This window comes from Sturnus vulgaris, chromosome 8, assembly GCF_052056855.1.
Source record: "Sturnus vulgaris isolate bStuVul1 chromosome 8, bStuVul1.hap1, whole genome shotgun sequence".
Taxonomy (NCBI): Eukaryota; Metazoa; Chordata; class Aves; order Passeriformes; family Sturnidae; genus Sturnus; species Sturnus vulgaris.
In genome coordinates this window covers 31,781,151-31,804,467 of record NC_142250.1, presented here as the reverse complement: position 1 = coordinate 31,804,467, position 23,317 = coordinate 31,781,151, and the positions used below count along the sequence as shown (strand labels likewise).

General features: G+C 45.9%; 1 protein-coding gene across 1 annotated transcript; it reads right to left on the bottom strand.

Moving 5' to 3' along the window:
- Positions 1–349: 349 nt before the first annotated feature.
- KCNK18 (potassium two pore domain channel subfamily K member 18) lies at positions 350–8,466 on the bottom strand. Its single transcript, XM_014872462.2, has 3 exons — positions 5,986–8,466; positions 4,789–4,935; positions 350–2,562 (listed from the first exon to the last, which is right to left on the bottom strand). Exons 1-3 carry the CDS (start codon positions 6,200–6,202, stop codon positions 1,751–1,753), a joined length of 1,176 nt encoding a protein of 391 aa, XP_014727948.1. The 5' UTR covers positions 6,203–8,466; the 3' UTR covers positions 350–1,750.
- Positions 8,467–23,317: the final 14,851 nt, after the last annotated feature.

Genomic DNA, 23,317 nt, shown 5'->3' with positions numbered 1-23,317 from the left:
TATACGGTATAAATTCAGGATTAATTCTCCATAAATAACAACCCACTGATATGACAGAAACAAATTAAATTACATAAAGACCAGTTATTAAAAATGCTGACTGGTTTAGAATATCCCAAGGAAAACCCTGAGGAGCAGGAAGTGCAGTGATCTGATCCAAAGCCCATGATATCATGCAAGTCCTTTCATTGATTTCTGAGAACTTCGACATGGTACCCAAGTTCTACACTGATTTTAATCTGAAGATACAAAATTAAGTCATATGAGAGTAGTGATATGGACAGAGGGACTTGCTACATAAGGCCAAAATCACAGCAAACATGACGGAGTTAACTGAAGTTTCTTCCAGCTTCTGTAGTTTTTATTTTTATTCTTATAAAACACTTTTCTATTTACTAACAGTCATTATATATCTTGCATATCATCAGTGCTTAATTGCATCTAATTATTAATAAGGACTGAATACATATTGCCATATACATGGAGTGCAACAGACATAAGATGGCATGTAAATATTCTGAAAACCTCAGCTGCAGCTGGTAAATTTGCTAATGGAGAATATCGTACATTCTGTCATAATCAAGCATTTTTTATTATCTAGAGATGTTCACATTCAGTGGGCATGCATATCATCTACAAGTTAAAACGTGGTTAATTAAATTTAGTGGTTTCTTTTATATGAATTATATATTTTTATTCTAAATTATTTTTTTATTTAAAGTTATTATTGACAATTCAAATTATTAATAATACAAGCAAACTCTTGAAGAAACAATGATATTCTCATCCTAATGTTCTCCATACTTATATAATTACAGGATTCTCCCCACATGCCAGAGAAACAGGTAGGCTTGTCCTTCTACAGGTGGGTCTAGGAGCTCCCAGAAGTTGAGCAGTCTGTGCAGAATGAAATGCGAATGAGGAATAGAACTTCTGGGGTCAGTGTTGAACACATGCTCCGTCAGCAGCCAAGACATGGAGCATCACTCCAGGGCTGTAAGCACTGCAGGTTGGCTGTGTGCCTTCCCCACACACCCCCCAGGAGCAGAACTTGCCATGAGCCACTTGGACACCATGGGCAGGTATTGGCTCCAGGCTGAGTGCAGACACCAAGAATCACCATGGAGCAGGAGTGCATTCAGCCCTGAGCAGATGAGCAATTCTCTGACTGCTTTCTGGGCAGGTGATGGAGATGGGAGAATGTGGTGTCCTTCCTTCTCGTGGAGCATTTCCCTGGCCCGTGCAGGGTGTGATGCTGGCCATTCACAGCAGCTCCCCAGCTCTCTCTGATGATGGGCAGATGGCAGCAGCAGGATGTCACAGCCCAGGACAGACAGCCACAGCCGAGGCTGCAGAGAAGGTGGCAGGACAGGACCTTCCAGGAGATCTGGGCCTTGCTTGGACAAGCACTGAAAACAAAATTTCTGAATTGGCTTGCAGTGAGAGGGGGAGCAGAAAGGCTGCAGAAAGTCAGAGCTTTGCAAAATTTATCAGGGAGAACTGGCAGGGAGAGCCTTCAGCTTCTTCATCATGCAGCATCTTTGATTATTTAGGACAAGGGACCCCTTTGGAAAGTACTCCCTGGAGATGCCTCCAAGTGCCTCCAGAGGTATTCAGCCATCTCACAGTCATTTCTCAGAGGAAATCAGATTAAAATATGGCACCTGCCAGCCCAAGGCAGAAATGCACAGAAACAATTTCATCTCGTTGCAGTGGCCAGTGCTGACAAGTGAAGGAGAAATGACTGCTCTTATTTTGGATATATCTTCTTTGATGGCACATTTTTCTCTGCACAAAATGAAATCACCTTTTTATACAGAGCAATTAAGCGGTTTTGGCCCAGCTTAAAAGCAATGAAGACAATTTCCATGCCAATCATAATGTAGAGGGAAAAAAACAAGAAGAACTTGGGATGTTCTAGTTTTGTATCTCCAAATCCAATCGTTGTCAAAGTAATAAAGCAAAAATAAAAGGCTTCCTGAAAATCCATCTTTTTTTCCCACCTTGGAAGAACACCAGCTGCACAGGAGATGTACAGGAAGATAACGAGCACCATCAATACAATGGGCACATCTAATTTTTCTACCTCTTTTCCTATTTTGTCAAAATTCTCGATTACTCTGGACACTGTCTTTTCCCTGGCTAGTTCAGGACATGAGCTCCATCTCTCCATGCTTTTATTTTTTGCTGGTTGTGTGTTTTCATTCTCCCTGGCAATTAACATCTCAAAAAGTTCCACATTGCGATATTTGGCTGGTCCTCGTTTCATACCTGACTGACTTCTCAGCAATTCCATAATCGTCAGGGGCTCATTGATGACTATTTTAGACTGTGCCCTGGATTTCAGTTCATTCCTTTTGCTACATGTGGATCCAGAACAGAGTTTAGAGGCAAGGATTTTTGACTGTAGTTCCCTGAACTTGTTGTAACACTTGGATAAGACAGTTGCAAGGATGTCTCCCATGTCTGTCAGGACCAAGAACATCAGAGGGATCCCAAATAAAGCATACAACATACAGAGATACTTCCCAATCCGTGTCACAGGATAGGTATTACCATAACCTTGAACAAGAACAGGAAGGGGAAGAGAAGAGAGAGAGATGTGATATTTTAAATGGTAGCAGAAGATATGCCCTTTCCCTAAATCCAATTTGAGTATTTATATTTCTTTCCTCTAACATATTGGATATGAAACTCAAATTGGAAGTCAGTGCTTTTCCATTATAGTGGGAGAAAACATTGGTATTATAGTAACTGTATTAAATGTTAACAACCATTTTTCTCCTCATCCTTCAGAAGACATTGAGTATTTTTTCTCTCCCTTCAGAAACCCTGCTCTTTCCTAGATGAGCTTCTAGGCCAAATACTTAACCTGTAAGATTATTAGCTCATATGCTGAGGAATGGTTTCCCTCATTTTCTTCATTCATTCATGTTTTCACTTGTGGCTGCCACAGCCTTTGGTCTGAACCCAGCCTCAGTCCTTACTTTGCTGAGGCACTGAAATGCCATTTATTCTTGGTCACTCTCTTCCCCACAGGCTAACTGGGAATGCTAGACTTTACGGTTGAAGCACTTGGAGAAGATCATTGTCGTTATTGCACAGAGTGATCCCATTTACTCTTTTTTTCATTTGATTTCTGTGCATTAAAAATACCTGTGCAGCTTTCAGGCTTAAATATTATCCTGAGCCTAAATTTAGCTATCCAGAAATCTATCCTAGCTGAGCCACTAGGCAGCCTCCCCAGGCAGAAAAGAGATGGCAGTTCAGACCATCAAACTTCAGACTAGATGCCTCAATTCTCCCAGAAAATTCAAGGTAGATAATTTGATTCTATCCCGAGGTGATTTATCAGTTCCTAATAATGCAAATAACAAACCCACTGCAATGGAAATAGCCACCATTTCCATCCATTAGCAGCAAATATTCCAGGCTTTCTTCTGACCCCAAAACTCAGGTCAAAACTGAGGAAGAGGCATGAAGACTTGGTGCTATGAAGGCAAAAAGTACTGGAAGTTTAGAAATAAATATGTTGGGTTGGTGTGTATGGGGCATTTGTCAAGTCCCATGTTAATGGTAAATATACCCAGGCAGGACGTTTCCAACAATATTCTTTTTCATCAGTTTGCTGAAATCAAAGCTTTCTGATAAAACATCCCCTTTGAAAAGTTCTTGGTTGCTGTGTTTGTTTGGGGAAATATTCACAGGGATGAGGATTTTGGTTGCATCCTCAGTGTGTCTCTGACCACCCAAACTTCTGCTTTCAAACAGCAACAAGCTGAGTTTGAGCAGTCACTCACCTAAGAGATGAGAGTCTGGGGTTTGAGCTGTGACACAGCACACAGGAGCTGCGTGAACACATCAGCCCTCACACTGTTCCTTGGTTTTTTAAGCTCTTTTTTAAGATTCCCTTTCTATTTTACAGTAAGATGCTTACCCATGCTGGGGTCTTGAGCATATCCTACTGCAGTGGAGAAATGTCTTTGCAATTTGATACAATGCTGTGGGAATATTTCCCATCCAGCTTTGATTATGACAAATTTGGATAGACAGTGCCTGTACTTGCCAGCATTTGAGAAAGATTAACAAAGGGATAAAAGTAGCTTTGGGAATGAGCATGAGGAGTTGTATTTAGCAATGCAGAGGGAGCCAAAATCAGAGCAGATGTTTCTATTTGATCTAGGTCCTCCTTTGAAATATGAAGTCAGGCAAAGATTTCAAAGGTGTGACTTAAACACTATCATGTGCTGTTAATCCAGAGAAATGTGAACACCGTGGTTAATTACAGAACCACAGATTAACAAAGCTGAATTAGACATAGGTAAGTGAGAAGCAATTGGAAAACAATATATGCATTATGAATTATCTTTTCCAGAGAAGAAAACATTACCCAAGAGGACATAAAACAATGGGAAGGATAAGGATGGACTGAAAAAATTGAGATTTCTTTTTAGTTCAATAGTTCTGTGCACATCATACATGAATACATATTCTAGTATATATATAATGATGCATTTAATTAGTGTGTATCATCACTAGTTACTAAATTCTGACTTGTTTCTGTGACTCAGCTATGTCTCTGCAGTCTGTGTTTGCAGAACTACTTGCAGACTCATCATCAATACTCAGAGGAAAAATTCAAGGGGATTTGGGCTTTGGGTTTAGAAGGGGTGGTTTTGTTTTCTTGTTTGTTTGTTTGTTGTGGTTTTAAGTCTCTGGAAGAAATGCATTACAGAAAGCAGCAACAGGAATTGATTCTGAAGGGTGTTACTTTACCTCTGTACTTACCCACAGTTGTGAATACTGTGCAGCAAAAAAAGAGAGATCCAAAGAAATTCCATCTCTCTTCTGGATTGATAAACCAGACTGGGTCGGCTCTGTTGAAAAGCTCAGGGATGTCGTTCTTAAACACCTTCTCATTTTCTGTCACATTATCTGTCACAGTCACAGCAGGAGACACAGTGAGTGTTTGCAGACCCCTACTCAGGGAGCAGCCCGCCTGTTACTCCAGTGAAATGTACTCCAGCTAAGGATTTGCTCATATTCTCTTAAAAGATAAAAAATTCACCTTCTCACCCTCCCCTTTGAAGCCCCTCACCCCCACTTCTGAAAAAATGATGTTGGTTCAGTGGCTTTGGTGAATAAAAATACAAGGAACAAATAAACATAAAGAAGCAGGGCAAGGTGTTTGAATAATCAGCTTCCACCCTGAATGTCCTGTTTAATTTTGGACTTCCCAGGAGATTAGTCTTCTTTTGACCCAAAACACTAAGAAATGGGGGATCAACAGAAGGGAACAGACATGAACCACTTGGATGTCACTGCCCAGTGCCCTGCTGTGAATCCCAGAGCCTGCAACCCTTCTTCCTCCTCCCCGTGGCTGAGCCTTGTTTGAAAGGACATTATTTACATTATTTAATTGCCCAAAGCTGACCCTTGTGTCAGCACAGCCACCTGAGTGAAACTCCAAGCCCATGCACAAGCCCCATCACAAATCCAGGAGGATTTCTAACCCTCCTTCTCTCCTCTACCCCCCCAATCAGCATCACTGGGTCTGGGGTGCAGAGCTGCACCCATCTCCCTCTGAGCACCCATCACCGGAGGGCTGGAAGGGAAGCTCCGAGCAGGGAAGAGGGAGCTGGAGAAACTTTCTGAGAGAGAGAGGATTCAGCCCCCAGCAAACTGAAGGAAATACCACAGGAATCTCAGCTGCTCGTTAAGAACCTGGGTAAAAGGTAACCTGGGCAAAGGGGGAACACAGGCATCTCAGGAAAAGTCTTTCCAAGCAGGGGGAATTTGCAGTCAAAAATCACAGCTAAGGAAGCAAACAGCAGTCATTAGCTAGGCAGAGGGAAAATCCTGCTTGCAGAATCAGCTGTTAATATTTTGAAGAATGCCTTAAAAGCAAAAAAAAACCTCATTCAAAAAGCAAGAGAATGAGTAGCTCCCTGTACAGTTTAGTCATTTTGAAATTCCAGTACATACCTGATAAATTTCTGGTGAGGTACGTCAGATTCTGCAGAAATGTTCTATATTCTTCACTTACAGTAACCTTCCGGGTACCTTCAATGTGGGAAAACATGAGAGCCCCAAGAAAAGCATAGATGACAAGAGACAGAATGAAGCAGGCATGAGGAAACATTGCCCAAAATATTTTTTTACATGTCGTTTTACCTCGCTGAGGCTGTGATGTTGTCGCCATCCTAATCTTGCCTTTTTTTTAATAATATATAATTTTGTGGAGAAGACACAGCTTTTAGAAAGAAAGATGAGGATGTAAAAGCTTTTGCAGCCAAGAAAAGCTTCTCCTGTAAAAACAAGGATTGTTCTGCCTGAGGCTTTCAGATCACATGTCTTTATAAGTGAAGATTGCACTACAGTCCCCACGGAAAAGGAGCACAACTGATCAAACCCTGCAATATTTCTCAGTTGACGCCACGCCACTCTATCCCTGAATTATTATAGATCAGCACTGTAATGCACATGGATTACCAGCTCCTATCAGCTTCCACTGCAGCCAACTCCTGCTTAAAGTTTCTTCTCCTGAACAGTTTCCCATTGATAGAGCAGAAACACTTCCAGCTCCCAGGAGGGAAAATGCACACTGTAAGGGATGTAATTCTTTAAAGGTTTCTCCCAGAAACAAACAGGAAAATTTAAAATTAATCAAAAGAAAGGGACGGCACTAATTGTAACCCCTGGGCAGACCGTAGAATAACTGATTTCTCTTTCAGAGAGCTCACAGAATCTCTCTATACCACTCAATCTTTGCAGGGAAGGTCTTTTGAATTTCAAATTCTTTTTCTCTCAAGAAAAAATAAAATGAGTCAAGAAAGTTTTTCCTAGTTCTCACTTGAATAAAGTCTTCCTATATAAATAGCAGTTTCAATTATGAAATTCCCACTGACCTCAGTAAGTCAGAACTGTAAGATTGAGTTCAGGGTTAGTGATCTTTGCAAACTGTATCTAGATTTAAAAATCAAGACTTTCTTTTCGTCCTTCACTCTAAAACACTTGGAGCAACAAGCACTATCTCTGCCCTTTGCAATTTTTGTAGTGGTAGTAAGGGGAGTTGGACTTTACAGAAAGAGGTGTTAAATATTTCATCTCCAGGCATCTTTCATTAAAAATTGAAACAGTCTTGTGCAGCCAAGACCTACTGAGCTGTATATATGGAACATGTCCACATGTCCACACAGAAATCCTACATGCTTGCAATGATTTCTTCTAGATCAAATTCTCAGCAAATTCCATCAGATGATAGTTTATCATCAGCATGCAAGTCTCCACTATAAAAGAGATACTTTTAGGGCTGAGACAAAAATAAGCCTGTGTGCTTGCTATTTTTCATGTTATCTGAGCCTTGTTGGCTCAGTTTTGCTTTTTGGCAATGGATTTATAAATCCTCTTATTGCAGTCAATCTCTGTTTTATTTTTTTTCCCCACTGACCTGAAACACAGGATTGAAAACTGCTAATGTTCATAATTAGTCAAAAGCAGCAGAACTTCCTGAGAGGTTGTATTTGGAGATAATGTATATAGGTTTGGTGTCCTTTATGCTGGGAATTGTTACAATAGAGACTAAAACAGCTGTTTTCTGCTGCCCAAATGCATGGGTTGCACACACCTGGAGGAGCCAAAGGGGTTCTGCTACCCTGCTCTCAAGTAGCACAGTTAAAAACTGGGAACATTTCAAAACCAACAAGGATGGCTGAAGGTGTGGACAGGTTTCAGACAAAGAATGAATGACATTGGCCAGAGGGGAAATTGTGACTGAGGAACATTATTCCAGCAGTCTTCAGTCTCACAGGTGTTCTGGAGAGAGCAGGTGAGGGATCTCTGTAGCCTCTTCTGGAAGCAGAATTGAGGACTATCAAAAGAAGCAAGCTGAAATCTGTTTCAAAACAAAACAGGATTGTTTCTCACATAGCTAGAAAAGTCTTTGCCAAAGGTTGTTGAGTTTCCATATATGAAAGAGAATGGAAAGATGTTCAGAACAGTCATTAATACTGACTACAAACCACACAGGGCTCAATAGCCCCCCTGAACTGAAAATAGCTTGCAGCTGTAAAAATAAGATGAGGTACTGGGCCAAATGGGCCCCTCTCTGAGGCAACATATTCACACTGATGTTCCAAAAAAGTTTTCAGTGACCAATGTGGTAATTCTGGTACAATTTGTCCTGCAGTTTTTCATCTACAACTCAGATATAAACATCTTTCCTACAAAGTGCTTTAAAATCTTCTCAGCCTCCTTCTACACATGGTACTGCAAAGTATTTACCAATTCCCAGGAGCTTCTCAGCCATTTGCAGCATCAGGCTCTGAGCTTGTGACAACAAGAAAATTTAATAAAAATAAAACCAGAAATGATTTTTGCATTATTTGCTTAATCTAAACCATTTCCCACTATTGCTGTATTACATATTTGAACTTAGTTGCTTAAAAGCAAATCCCACTAACCACAAGTTATTCCAAATTGAGTTACTGGTACTTGTATTGAGAAAGATTTTTGCAATACACATTTCCTATTCACATTAATGGACAGTAAACCTGCACTTGTCCCAACTTCCATTTCTTTGATTAGGGCAAAAGTGAGTGCTCTGTAAGGTGCTGCTTGAAAGGGAAGTTTGTGACCACAGCTGCAAGGTTAAATAATTCCAGTAAAAATATACTTACGATGAAATTGCTATTTTATCTGATATTTCTGGATTACATAGGTTAAACCTAGAAGGTCATTGTTTGGGCAGAGAGAAATGTTTTTCAATAATCAGTAAAACTCTTCCTGCATTAAGTCATCTGCTATGTTGCCAAAGACCTGCTGTGTTACTCCCTCAATGAAACACCACTGGATTCACCATTCTGTCCTGACAGTGAGTGTAATGTTATCCTTTTTTACAGAAAACCAGTGACTGGAAGGATGACAGTGCTTTTTAAAAATAAATGGCAATGGACTAAATGGTTTGCTTTTATTTACACCTGGCATTGACTCTGATAGGAATATTGTTTGATAGAGGGCTGAGACCTCAGCCTGGCAGCACTTCATGACGATGAGAATTAAAAACATTCCATTTGAGGTTGAATGTTAAGAAAGATTATGGAAGATTTGATCCATTGCCCTACTATAGGCCTCTGGAAAGTATTTCCAGAATGCATTAATATACCTAAGATCCCCAAGAAAATGAGTGTTTTGGTGATATCATTCCCAAGCACCCCAAAACATCAGAAAGAGAGTGGCAGCAGCAAGTGGAATTAGAAAGCAATCTCAGGGCTGTGTAAGCATTAGATTTGATCCCAAGACATAAGGACACAGCACCTGGGGTCAGATGGGTGAGCAGTGTCAGTGAAGTTTCACTTTCAGCATCCTCAGCACTTTCAAAGGAATCCTCCCAGCTCACACCCACAATGGTTGTCCCAGTCCCTCCCAGCTCTGGGGCTCTTGGAGGCTGTCCCTGTGGGATTTCAGCCCTCAGTGGGGCCCAGGAGCAGTGCTGGCCCAAGCCCAGCTCCAGCAGAGACACATTTGTGCAGAGCAAAGATACCCTGCCACATGAGCCACACAAGCTTTTAAGGCACTCTGCAAATATTTTTCTCCTCACAACCCCACATTCCATATTCCCCTGGAATATGAATTCCCCTGACACCTCCTGTTCTTACCACTGTGCCCTTACACTTCACACTGCTGGGATGGAGAAGAAATGCACCAACTGGTGGTGTAGGGTGTGTTGGGTACCCCAGGGAAGGTTTAGCTTTCTTTGTATCCATCTTTAAATGTCTCAGCTTTTGCTTGAGTCAAGTGCTTGAGCTTGTAACCTCTGGGAATATTTGAGAGCACTCAGGACTAACATCCTGACACTACATAGAATGCTAAGTGGATTCAAAGATGTCCAGGGCTCTCACCCTGAATAGAATTTCCTATTTCATTCTTTGTTCACACCACAGCCAAGCAAGTGGTCCCATCATTTCACTTGAGAGAAAAACACTCTCAGTATGCCCCAGGACCAACCAAGGCCTGGGTATTAGTTTCTGTTCCTCCTCTTTCTTTATAAGAGTAATGAAGTCACATAGTCAGAAAATACCTTTGATGGGAGTCTTTTCACCTGGTAACTAAACACAGGACCAGTCTTTGCTCACTCATGAGCTAACCAGCCACTTGATCCCCTCTCCCCCACCCCCAAATCATTGCTTGGGTAGAAAGAATTCATTTTGTCTTCCTCTTCCCCAAACCTGAGCAACCACAACAGTCTGGAAGGAGCAGAGTTTCCCCCCAAAGGAGGAAATATTCCCTTTCCTCCCTTGGGAACTGATGATATCTCTCTTCCAGAGCTTCACCCAGTAGCCAGGGGTGCAGCTCATCTGGAGGGTTTGGCTGCTGCAAGGCTGAGGTTTCCAACACAGCAGAGCTCTGTGCCAGGCACTTCTGCTCCTGCTGCTCTCTGAAACATGTGGTAAGTCAGAATACACTTGGGGCTGGGAGGGGAAGCTGCTCTAGACAGACAGCTCTCTTCCAGAGCCTTTCTAAAGGGCCACCAGCAAAACCAGACTCTGGTGGATAGCGGGCAACAATTCTCAGTCAGAGTGGGGACAGCTTTGCAAACAAAGCCACCTCACTGCTCATTTCTTTTTTTGTGGCTCGTCTGAATGCTGTGGCACCATTTCAGGGTGTTGGAAGAAGTAGAAAGGTTGGTGTCACCACGAATCCTCAGCATCAGACCCCACGGTGCAGGAGCCCTGGGCTCCCAGATAAGCAAAGGGGATTACTGAGGTTCAGCCACAAGTCTTATGCCAATTCTTTACTGAGTTAATGTAGTGAACGTAATGCTGGTATAGTGGAGAATATCTCAGCACAGTAGTTCATTTTAAGGCACACAAGCTCCCTGTAGAGAGATCAGAAAGCTGCTTCTTAGGAATTTAATTAACATTAGAGTATGTGAGATTATATGCTGCATGAAAGCTAAGCATCATGATTCATGTTAACACTGCACTTATTTGCAATTCTGCACTTATTTGAACTGGCAAAAAAACCCACGTAGATTCAAGATGACAAGTCCACTTTTCTCTTAAAAAATGCTTATTCTTTATTACTATTAATGTGGCATCATATGTATATAAGCAGTTTGAAGGAGGGGAATCTTAAACCCCAAATACGAGAACCAACTTTTAGTCATAAATATTCATTATTCAGCATTAATGTGAGTCTGTCTGTGACTGGCCCAGACCCTCTCGACTCTCTGCATGCAAAACACTAATGAAAAAAGAAATCTGTCGATCTTATTTGCAATGTCACATACAAGTTCAGTCAAAGAGAACATGAATAAAAAGTGTTCCTTTGCAGGCTGCAGTGTTGGCCAAGTATTAAAGATAACATTGAGGTCAAATGTGTCAAATCTGGAAGAACTCCGAGGTCATTAAGGACTGTAAATCCCCAAAGTATCCTGCTTACAGTATTTTCTACCCTCAATCATCCATGGCACTTTATAAACCACAAGTAGGAGTCTGTAAGATGCCCACAATCAGACACCTCTTTTTTCTGCCTCCTCTCCCTGGCAATCAGACTCGGCACGATTTCTTGTCAGTGGCTCAGAGTTTCTTGAGTGTCAGGCTAAATTTCCATCAGTTGTTTTCATCCCAATTTTCTTAATGACACTAAGCAATTTCTCTTCCCCTTTTGTGTAAAGTAATCTTAGAAGAGTTTTAACTCCATTATCCTACCACTCATTAGTCATTGTGGATTTGAGGGGTGGAAGACACTTTCACAGATGGGTGTGCCTTGGGACAACACTGAGTGGACACTTGTCTTCAAATTTCTTTCAATTCTGCAGATTTCCCTTAGCTCCGAGCAGGAATACATGGACTTTTCAAATCCTGTCCCACCCATTCCAGCTAAAAAAACCATTAATTGCTCATCCTTTGTAATGCTGGCCCTTTAAATGTTTTAGCTGTCACGGGAACAGCACTTAGATGCTTTTTAGTGAATCACTAAACAACATTTTGCCACCTTAGTGGGGGACACTCTTTCGGGTTCTGGGTCCATATAGCTTCACCTATTTAATTAGTTTAAGACATAATTCCTCAGTGTTGGGATCCTGCCTGGGTTGATGAGTAAAGCCACATTATGAAAGAGCCTCCTGCAAAATATTTTGGGTTGGGAAAAATTGCATGCAAAATTGCCCACCTTTTCTGAGGAATGTCTTACAAAAATTACATGTGGAATGAAGTCTCTTCTTACGCTTTTCTCCACAAGCAAAAATCCTTTGGCACTTCTAAAGGAGCCATGTGCACAGGCCCCCAGTGCAATGAGCCCTGCGGGTTTTCCCAGGGACTGTGGGCTCTTCCCGACACTGCCTGGCACCCAGACTGCCCACGGCTGCTGCCTGCCTCTCAGACTGCAGGAAAAAACCATCTAAGCGGCACTGGCCTTCTCCAGGCTCACTTGGGAATTTGAGATGTGTGTGTGGGGCATCTCAGCTGCAGGATAAGTTCAGCGAGGGTTAGTGTTTGAATCCTGCCAGGCAGACAAAGCCAGGTTGCATCATATTCAGAGATGGGGCTTTAGGTTGCAGCTTTTGGGGATTTATCATTTGCAAAAGGACATCAGAAACACATCAGGAATGAAATGTTGAGCAGCTGAGAGATACAGGAGATTTTAGATGAGCCCTGGAGGTCGTGCCCACACAGAGGAGGAAGCAGGCAGGGCTGGAGGTGGCTGCATGTCCCCATGAAGCAATGAGTGCTGGCAGTGCTGGTCGTGAATCCTACAGCACCAAGAGCCTTTGCTCCATCATTGCCCTCTTAATGCAACAAGAGGGAAGGGAGGATGGAGCACAGCAGCCAGATGTCAACCAAAGGGTATGTTCACATCCAGGGATCTGGCTGGAAAACAAGGGCCCCCAAACAATGGAGCTGCCAGCAGCCCTCCACACGGAGCAAGATGAGGACTCTTGACAAGATGCCTTATAGGCACTGCTGCATTTCCTCATTCTTCCAGCCTAGCTGCTGGTGGAAGGAGAACTGCAGTGGCAGCCACTCTGTGCTGTCCTCTTGCACATTCCTCAAGAGTTGTTGCTCAGCTGTTACCTCTACCCAACAATCCCATGGCATCAGCTCATTCAGCTGTTGGGTATCACACCAAACCTGCCAGGATGTCTATGCTCTATTCTTTCTTTCCAGAGGAAATATCTAATCACAATGCTGAATAATTTGTTAGAAGGCCAGCTGTGTGAAATGCTTGCCCCTAGACAGACCCACATCACATTACACATTTGCACTCTCTGGCTGGTGAACCACATCAGAGGCACAGCACAGAGCAAGGGCACAAACCCCATCATCTCCTTTCATGTTGTGGGTCCCAGCTGGAAGCACACAGTAACTGCTTCAGTAAACCCTGTCAGACCAGGGTCCCCTCAACAAAATATTGATGCCATAACAGCATTAAGATGTGCCCAGCCCAAATCTCCTGCCCTTCATTACCAAAATCACTACTCTAGAGATCACCAAGCGAACAGATTGGCTTCAGTATTGCTGGTCACATTCCTGCAGGCTGGATGAGGCATCTCAGATCCTGGAGCTCTGGATATAACTGAGGTTTGTTTCCAAGTCCACAAGAGGGTTGTCAAAGGACAGAGAAGCTCTCCTTGTTGAAATTTTGTTCCAACCGTATATAGAACCTCTCTTCTTCCTTACAGTCAGATGTTTACATGAACAAAAGTATCTTGGGAATCTTTGCAGATTTGGATCTTCTGCTTCTGAAATGACCAGAATTTTTGTTCATTAATTTGAGACTATTGTCTGCAGTCTAACACTAATAGCAGAAATGTGCCATTTATGCCAATTAAGCATTCAACTTAATGCCTTTATATAGCTGAATTGTAGCAGAATTTGGTCAGATTCTGCCTTCTTTGACACTCATGCAACACAGTTTAATGGATATGAAAGCAGAATTAGCTTTTTTTCTTTTTTTCCCCCTAATAAGCCATTGCAGACATTTTAGCTTTCTTGGGCTACAACAGATTTCTGCACACAGTTTTTCTGGATCCCAAAAGGGGGTGAATTGTGGCATAGCCAGAGGGAAGGGTAAGCAGCCCAAAAAACCCTGTGCGAAGATAGGATAAGGGAGAATGACTTTAAGCTGAAGAAGGGTAAGTTTAGGTCATATAATAAGGTGTATTTTATCACTGTGAGCACACTTAGGCAGTGAAACATGCTGCCCAGGAGAGCTGTGGATGCCCTATCCATGGAAGTGTTCAAGACCAAGCTGGAAGTGGCTTTTAGCAGCCTGGTCTAGTGGAAGGTGTTCTTCTCCATGGCAGGAAAGTTGCAGGCAGATGGTCTTTAAGGTCCTTTTCAACCCAAATCATTCTGTGATTCTGTGAAGAGATGCACCTTGGCAAAAAATATCTCTTTTTGCAGAACCCCGTTGCAAAGTGATTCCCAGTGAAAGTCTGCCAGTGCCCTCTGCCCTGCCACAGGGGCATGGAACAGCCACACCAGGGCAGGAGCAGGAGCAGGAGCAGGAGCAGGAGCAGGAGCAGGAGCAGGAGCAGGAGCAGGAGCAGGAGCAGGAGCAGGAGCAGGAGCAGGAGCAGGAGCAGGAGCAGGAGCAGGAGCGGGACCCACCCAGTCCTACTCCTGCCCCCCACCGCTGCCTCCATCAGCAGCTGCTCAGTGATATTTTCCCAGAATAGTCTCTTACCCTCAAGGAATTTGCAGTTCATGGACTTGCTGAGCCGAAGACGGTACTTCTGTGGCAAGGAAATAATTTCCAAGCCCTCGAAAGAAACAGGAATTCGTCGAGCGATGGCACCTGCCGGGAAACGTGTCCGGAGGCTGGGCCGGCTCGGCGTGCCCGCTATCCTTCAGCACTGTTTCCCAGGAGAGACGGCTGGAATTTGCCGAGGGAGCAGGAGAAGGAAGGCGGAGGGATGGATGCTCCTGCTCCAGCCCGGCTCCAGTTCCACCGCGCTGCCGCCAGAGAGAGCTCGAAGCCCGCGGGCCGAGCAGCGCCGAGCGCATCCCGCATCCGCATCCTGCACCCTGCATCCCGCATCCTGCATCCCGCATCCCGCATCCGCATCCCACATCCCCCATCCGCATCCCGCATCCGCATCCTGCATTCCGCATCCCGCTTCCTGCATCCCGCATCCCGCATCCTGCATTCCGCATCCTGCATCCCGCATCCCGCATCCCGCATCCCACATCCCGCATCCCGCATCCGCATCCTTCATCCCCATCCACATCCCTCATCTGCATCCTTCATCCCCCATCCGCATCCCACATCCCACATCCCGCATCCCACATCCCGCATCCCACATCTGCATCCCCCATCTGCATCCCTCATCCCAGAGGGAGCTCGGGCAGCAACAAAAGGCTGGGACCGTGGCCAGGAGGGCGAGGGACATCCCACACCTCTGGCAGCCAGCTCAGCCTCTCTAGCATGTCATCGCTGTGGTCCAAGCTCCTGAAAAGCGAGTCAGGAAATGCAAGAGGGATGGAATGGCATTTTTTGAAAGAGCATGGAGTTATGGGACAAGGCAGAATGGCTTCAAACTGAAAGAGGGTAGGTTTGGATAGGATACTTGGGAAAAAAATCGTTACTGTGAGGGTTATGATGCACCAAAACAGGTTTCCCAGGATGGATGCCTCATCCCCTAAGAGTTCAAGGCCAGGCTGGATAAAACTCCCAGCAACCTGGTGTAGTAAAAGGCGTACCTGTCCATGGCAGAGTTTTGGAACTTGCTGGTCTTTAAGGTGCCTTCCAACTCCAGGCTATTTTATGATTCTAAGGTTCTGTGAGCTCCTGCAAATATGCTGGTGAATTCTTGACACCAAATACACACAAACATAAACATAATCACTTGTGACCTCCCTTTGTTTTATGGATTACCCCTTAAAGATCTGTCACTGCTGGTCAGTTGACCAGATGGATGTTCTGAGGGAGTCGACATCCAGCTGCTGTAAACTGCAGCAAGAGGACAGGCAGCAGCCTGGAATAGTTGTGAGGTACTCTGGAGACACTGTGCCACTTGTGTGCTCACCATTGCTCTCCTGGGCACCCTGGCTCTTTTTCTTAGAGCTCTTATTTGCAGCAGAGGAAAGAGCAGCCCCTGGATTTGCAGGCAGTGAGGGGAGAACTAGAAAGGAAATCTCCAGACTTTTGCAAGTATAGCCATGGTGAATAGGCTACAACTATCCAGCTAGTTTGAGGAGTGTAATTTTAACCATAAAAACCTGGAGTTTGTTATAACATTAACCCTCCCCTCTCATCTGGATCTCACTCACTCCTGCCTGATCTCTAAACTAGTGTGAGATGAAAGGGGAACAGAGACATCATGACAGCATTTCCTTTCACATGCTCCTCGCCAGATCTCCCCACTGTCACACGGGATGTTCCCCCAGGCTGCCTCCCTGTGGCACAGAGCTGTGCAGGCCCTGCACTGGTGCCAGTGATGGAGAACCTCTCCACTCGTGCTGTGCCTCTTCCCATCAGTTGCTTTTTACACAGCTTCAAGCCAGCCCAGCAGACTGAAGGCTCATACCAGCACTCAGGGATAATTTGGATGTTCCTGACACACCTGAAGGGCTCAGAGCCCTACTAATGGGTGACATTCATCCTCATACTATGTCTGGTTTAGTCACCTCTAGCTCACTGGATATGCATAATCTTTCACAATGAAGTCCCTTTAAGTACTCCACAATGTCATTACTTTCTGGGCAAACTCCAGCCCTTACAAGGAGACAAAAATTAGTCAGGGCATGTAAAGAAATCAAGTAACAATTTTAAAATAGACTAGAGAATAGATGTCCTTTCTGACCAGGGTTTCATTAGAGTTTATCTGATCTCATCCTCTCAACTGAATTCTTGTCTTAGGGTATCCTTCCAATCACCTTCTGTCTGGGCCAAATCTGTTTTCTGATTATTCCTGTCCTATGGAAATGAAACTGTGTAAAATGGAAGTTAATAATGCATAGTTTATTTTCACACAGATGTAAAGTTTCATTAACTACTCTTGGGATTTTGGCATGAGTTTTGAAACAGGATTCTCAACCTAATCTAAATCAAATGGGAAAATATATCCATAATTATGGTAAAAACTGTGGAGGAAAAAAATTTTTCTAAGTAGCCCTTTCCTTTCTGCAGTCCCTTCTCTTGCCCAGGGATCAAGGCTGCTTGTACTCCTTTTCTCTTGAGCCACTATTTCATTCATTTAGCAGAGATTCCAGATGCACTGAGGAAACCATGGATTCACAGACGGCAGCACCTCAGCACCTCTCTTTGGAAGAGGTCCTGCCTTATGCCAGCTTGGCCAATGACTGGAAAGAGGTCCTGCCTCAAGCCAGGTGAGTGATCACTTTTGATGTCTTCTTAGCAAGCAAAATGAGAGGAGAGGTCTCCTTTTAATATCTGGGATGAGAACTGGCCTGAGCTGCAGCACTGAGCAGTCAGTCCCTGAGAGGAGCTTGGCCAGGGGTCTGCTTGTGCCTGAGTCCTGCCAGAGGCTGTTGGGATACAAACACAGTCTGGGGACTGTCTCCATTTTGTCACACGTGTGTTGAGTCCCTTGGATTAACCTTTGCTAAATTACACACCTCGGGCTAAATGCTCTGAATGTACTGTGAGGGAATATGGCTTACACGGGTCTTTCTTTGCCCCGTTCATCAATTGTGCTGAGTGTCACCTCTGGCCCATGGAGACTTTAGAAGTAAATGCAAAGACTGAATCTAAAAGTCATCAATGCACCTGATGGGATTGCCTCTAACATATTTTTCAGCCTTAAAGCCTTTTGAAAAGTCCATAAAGTATAACATTTCCTTGTGTATTTTTTTCCAATAACCATGCTAATTTGCCATCCCAGTTGTGCAGATTGCACTGGGGCAAGAGGTGTTCTGATTATTTCCTTTGTTTATGGTATTAGACTTAAATTATTGTTGATCTTATTGTTCTTATTTGTAACGTGTTCACCTCACTAGGACAGTAATTGTGTCAAGCAAGTTGGAGTCCAATCTGCAGAGCTGAATATTCAGAACTGCAAAAGAAAGGCTCCAATTTTTCAAGCAGCAGGCATATTACTCCTCCATTTGGATTATTAAATTCTAATTATAGCCTGTTGATCCAGTTACAATGTTGTTTGTAAATCTAAATACAGTTCTCTAAAGCCAGCATTTTATTTCTTAACCTGTTGATGCTTAGCAAAAAACACCGGTGTGCCTAATAGAGCAGGTGGAGTTTAGCTTGCTTGTGATCAAGCTCTTTTTTCCTCATCTGTATTCTTCTGGATATGTTTAGGAATAAGTGCTTAACATCAGGAAGAGCCATGATCAAAGCACTTCACACAATGCCTTGGTACCTGTGGATTCAGCAGAGCTGGGCTCAGGAAGATATTTTCTATTAAGTAACATTAGTGAGGATTCCCAGGTTTTTTGGGAAAAGGAGAAAGGCAATTTGGTTTCTCTGCTCTTTGGGCAGTTACCCAAGGTCTTCTGGGAATGGCACCTCAACCATTCTCTCTTACAGAGACAATTCTTTTAGTTCCTTCTTTTCATACAGTGTTTTCTGCCCTTCCAATCCCTTCCCTTTCCTCTGTCTTCATGAATGTAAAATGCAAGAAAAGCAGAGAAGCCCAAGCCAACTGGTGTGAGCAGCAATGGTTCCCAGGAACTGCTGCATTTCATGTGGCTGAAGAGTTTCCACATCTCTGAGCTGGGAATGTACCTGCAGTATCCTCCCTCTGCTCTGTTAGAGCAGAGAAGTTTTGGGTAAGAAACTACCATGATGGATGATTGCCTGAGTCCGTAAACCACACTTCAATCACAATCTTATTTTTGCTTCCAAGACTTGTTTTAAGCTCCAGCTCCCTTGTGTGCTCACAAGCACCCAGCACAGGCTTTAGCCAGGCTTCTCACTGACCTCTTGAGGGGCCCAAGTGGCTTGACTTCTGGGCATGGAAATTACCAGGTGCACACTCGGGATTGCCTCTAAGTCTTGGAGAGCTCCTCCCTGAGCCAGGCACAGCTCCAGGCAGTGAAGCATCGCCATGGCACAATAGTGGGACGGGCTAGGAAGGGTTGTGGAAGATTTGACAGGTGGTGGTGGGGAATTAACCCAATTTCTCCTTTCATCCTTGTCACTCAGAATCCCCTGGGGAAGCAAAGGAGGGAGCTGCCCCTTCCTGATAGGAAAGGAAGGTCTCCTAGAGATTTTTTGCTGAGGTCTCTGCCCATGAGCACTTTGACAGGAATTCGGGATACAAAGACCAAACAATGGACAGCTCCAGCAGGTACCACTCTTCCTGTTGATCCTTTCCCATGGGTCCCACAAGGAAAGTCACTAGGGTACAGGTGGTGGGGGTGGAAGGTAGAGCCTGTTTCCTCCCCTTGAAACAGCATCTGAGCTCAGTCTTGGCCTGAGCAAGTGAGGAGAAAGGAGTAAAAGGATTGAAAGATATTACAACATTCCAAGAACAGGAATGGGGATGGAATGGGGGACAGGGGGTAAGTAGCTGGAGAGCTGAATGCTCACACACACACACATTTCCATGCTGAGATGAGCAAGGCAGGGTGGTGCTCCCTGCTGGGAGGAAAAGTGCTGTTTCCTTGCAAAGCCCAGTGGGTCAGCTAAGAGGGCACAGTCTTCAAGCCATGGGAGAGGCCTGCCTGTGGCTCTGCTTGCATCTCTGTGTCCTCCTGGGCAGAGACAAGAGGGTTCCACTTCCTCCAAGCTGTCACTGAACCTTGGCAGTGCCCCCATGAAGGTGTGAAGGAAACTTTTCTCAGATGGCTGTGACCAATGGAAACAAAATTATTGAGCCTAGGAGCTCTGCCAGGGAAAAGACAAGTTGGGCTGGAGAAGAGCAAGGGTGCTGCTTCTACTACAAGGAATGAGGCAGCAAATCCACTTCTCTAGTCAAGCAGAGTGCAGCATGGCACCCTCATTACTACGAGCGAGGGCTGGCTGGGACAAAAGCCTCTTTTTGACCTTCTGCTGGATCCCTTGGCTTCATCCCTTCTGGAACAGCCTCTTTCCCTACACTTAGTGTGCATGTAATGGGGAGAAAGAGGCTTTTTCTGCAATTAGACGTTCCCAGCAGCCAGAGACCCGCAGAAGCTGACCTGGGAGTTGAGGGAAGGACCTTTGCTCTGCCCAAAGGAGAGGCACTTTGTGCACCTCCAGTAAAAATTCACTGCTTAGGAGGTTTCTAAGGATCCCTGAAAGCCAGAGGGAAAGGAAATAACCCCTGGAATGTCTCTTCCCCTGCGCTCCCCGCTGCTGCAGCTGTGGGGTGAAGGTGCTGTGCCTTCCCCAGCCCGCAGCATCCGCCGCCGGGAGCGCCGAACGCCGCGGGCGAGCCGGGCTCGGGGGGACGCCGGGGGAAGCAGAGAGGGTGAGAGCAGGGAGCAGCAAGCAGAATGTCACCCCTGCCTGGCGGGGGCACGGCGACGTGGGGACCGGAGAGAAGCAAAGCGCCGACTCTGCAGCTGCCGCCCGGCATCCCCGCGCAGCCTGGGCGCCCTGGACGGGGCCGCTGCCCGGTCTGAGCATCCTCCGAGCTGGAGTCGGTGCTGCCTGAGCAGCAGAGGGTTCTCACCCTTCGGGGGTTCCGTGCCCTGGCGCCTGCCCGCTGCTCCAAGCCGCACCTGCCCGCGCAAGGGCCGGGGCTCTCCGCTTTGGGTCCCCCACTTTGAATTTTCCAGCTCTGAGGATTGGAAGAGGGCGCAAGGGTGGGTTTGCTGCTGGTTGTACCGGGGAGCGTCCAAGGAGAGGCGCGGACCGCGGGCGGCTCTGGACACTCCGGCTCCGGCTCCAGGGGATGCTCCCGCCCCGCGCCGGGGCACCCGCGGCCCGGCCCCGATGTGTGTCCGATGAGAAGGATGGCTGTCCGCCCGAGCCTGGGCATAAAATAAAAAAAAATGACTGACAAACACCCCGCTGGACCGAGCTCACCAAGCCGCTGGCTGGGCAGCAGCGGCTCGGCCGCCGGCAGCGAGGGGAGCGGGAGGGATGGAGCCGGGGCAGGGATGCGCGGCCGGGCGGTGGCTGCTGTCGGCTCGCAGGTTCTCTCCGTGTAAGCACTGCCTGCCCGTGCAAGGAGTCACGAAGCTGCGCTTGGGGAGAGCCTGTGGTTAAGCGCCTGTGGGGAGCGGAACTCTGTTTATTCTGGGTTTCCAAACCACCTGTAAAATAATAAAAAAAGGAGGGCGAAGCTTCGGTCTAGAATCCTGGACACAAAAGGTTTCCAGGCATCAGGCGGTGCTGGGACCGGCCGGCCCAGGTGCCGGGGAGCGCCCGCGCTGTGTCTGCGCTCTCCTCGGCCCCGAGGACGGCACCATCGAACTCTCGCATTGGCACAAATAAATTATCAGCAGCATCTGATGGCGCGATTCGGTTTGTTCTATATAAGTTTTCCCTCCTTTACAGTAAAGTTATTCGGTTATTCCGTTCGATTATCCTCCGCCACGCTCCCTGTGCTGCTGTGGTACCCAAAGACCGTCGACGACAGAGAAGAAAACAATTTTACTGAGAAAATGTGAGGAAAAAAAAATTCTGCATCTTTTGCTTTTCAGAAACCAGCCCTGACACCTATACAAAGGAAAAAAAAAAAAAAAAAAAGGAAAAAACAAAGCAAACGCAAATCTTTCAGGATCGGATCGTCTCTCATTTGAGGTAAAACTCGACCAATCATTACAGGGAAAGATTTTAAAGCAGCCGGCAAACTGTCAAAAGTTTGTTAAAATAAATAAAAATCCTTTTAATTGTTCAGTGATTCTAAACTGTTTAAAATCAAAGTGGGTTTTTAGATGCGAGGCAATACTTCCAAATAACAGACCACCACCACCACCTAAACGGATTTTAGCTGTGCTTCCACCTGCATGGCACATTATCGAGAGAATAAAATGTGTCATGGAGGTTCGCAAATCTCCTTAAAATTATATTTGATCAAGATAAATTAATTCGCTTCAATTGTCAAAGAGCACGTTAAAGCATCGTTCCTCGTTTTCTACATTTAACCCCTTTCCTGCACTTTATTTTCTTTCTTTCTTTCTTTCTTTCTTTCTTTCTTTCTTTCTTTCTTTCTTTCTTTCTTTCTTTCTTTCTTTCTTTCTTTCTTTCTTTCTTTCTTTCTTTCTTTCTTTCTTTCTTTCTTTCTTTCTTTCTTTCTTTCTTTCTTTCTTTCTTTCTTTCTTTCTTTCTTTCTTTCTTTCTTTCTTTCTTTCTTTCCTCTCTTTCTCCCTTTTCTCTTTCTTTCTCCCTTTTCTCTTTCTTTCTCTCTTTTCTCTCTTTTTCTTTTTCCCTTTCTGCGCTTGTTTTCTATTTCTTTCTCTTTTCTTTTCCTTTCTCTTTTCTTTTCCTTCTTCTCCTGTCATGAAAAGCATGATTTATACTCTTACTCTACAACGAGATAAAGGAAAAATTACGAACTCAACCTGACATTTATCTCTTCGTTCCTAGTCTCCCCTCAGCTGAATAAAACGCAAGCCCTCGGTTTTCCCAAGGTGCTGCGAGATGGGTTCCTCACTGTGCTCGGTCGCTCCTGGCCGGGGCTGCGGGGGAGCCGGGCGGGGAGAGGCAGGGAACCCATCCCCGTGTGTGCAGGGGACTCGCAGCCCTAATCCCGCTCCATCTTGGGAGGTGGCACGCACGAAAGAAAAAGGGGTGAAAAAAAGGTTTTGTTTCCCCATTGTGCCTATGTCCTGAATAGAAACCTCTGCGGCTTCCGCCCGCCCGGGAGCGGCTGGGCCGGGGGAGGCTGGCGGGGGGAGCTCGCCCTGGCACCCCCAGCTACCCCAGGGAGCTGCAAAATCCCGGCGGTGGCTGCGGCTGCCTCTGCCCGCACTGGGGCAGGATCCTCCGGTGCCTTCCCGAGGGGCGAGAGCGCGGCGGGGCGGGCAGGAAGGACAGAACACGCGGGGGTCGGGTCGGTGGCCCCGGGCCCGCGGGGATGCTCCAGGAAGGGCGGGACACGCGTGGGAGCGGGGGAAGCGCGGGGTGGGAGGAGCGCGCGTGGGCGGTGCCGGGCCCGCGGGGCTGCCCCGTGGGGACGGACGGCACGGCTGTGCCCGGCTGTGCCCGGCTGTGCCCGGCTGTGCCCGGCTGTGCCTGGCTGTGCCACGGCTGTGCCCGGACAGCTCCCCGAACGGGCTGTCCCCAGGGCTCCGCGTGGGAGCGACGGCAGGGCGGCCCCGGGGTGGGCATCGGTGCGGGCGGTCTCTCATCCCCCACGCACCGGCCCGGGGCTGGGCGAGCGGGGCCGCTGTGGCTGGGGCCGGGCTCGGCTCTCTCTCGCCTCCCTGGAGCCGCGGATCAGGTGCAGCCCCTGCCGAGC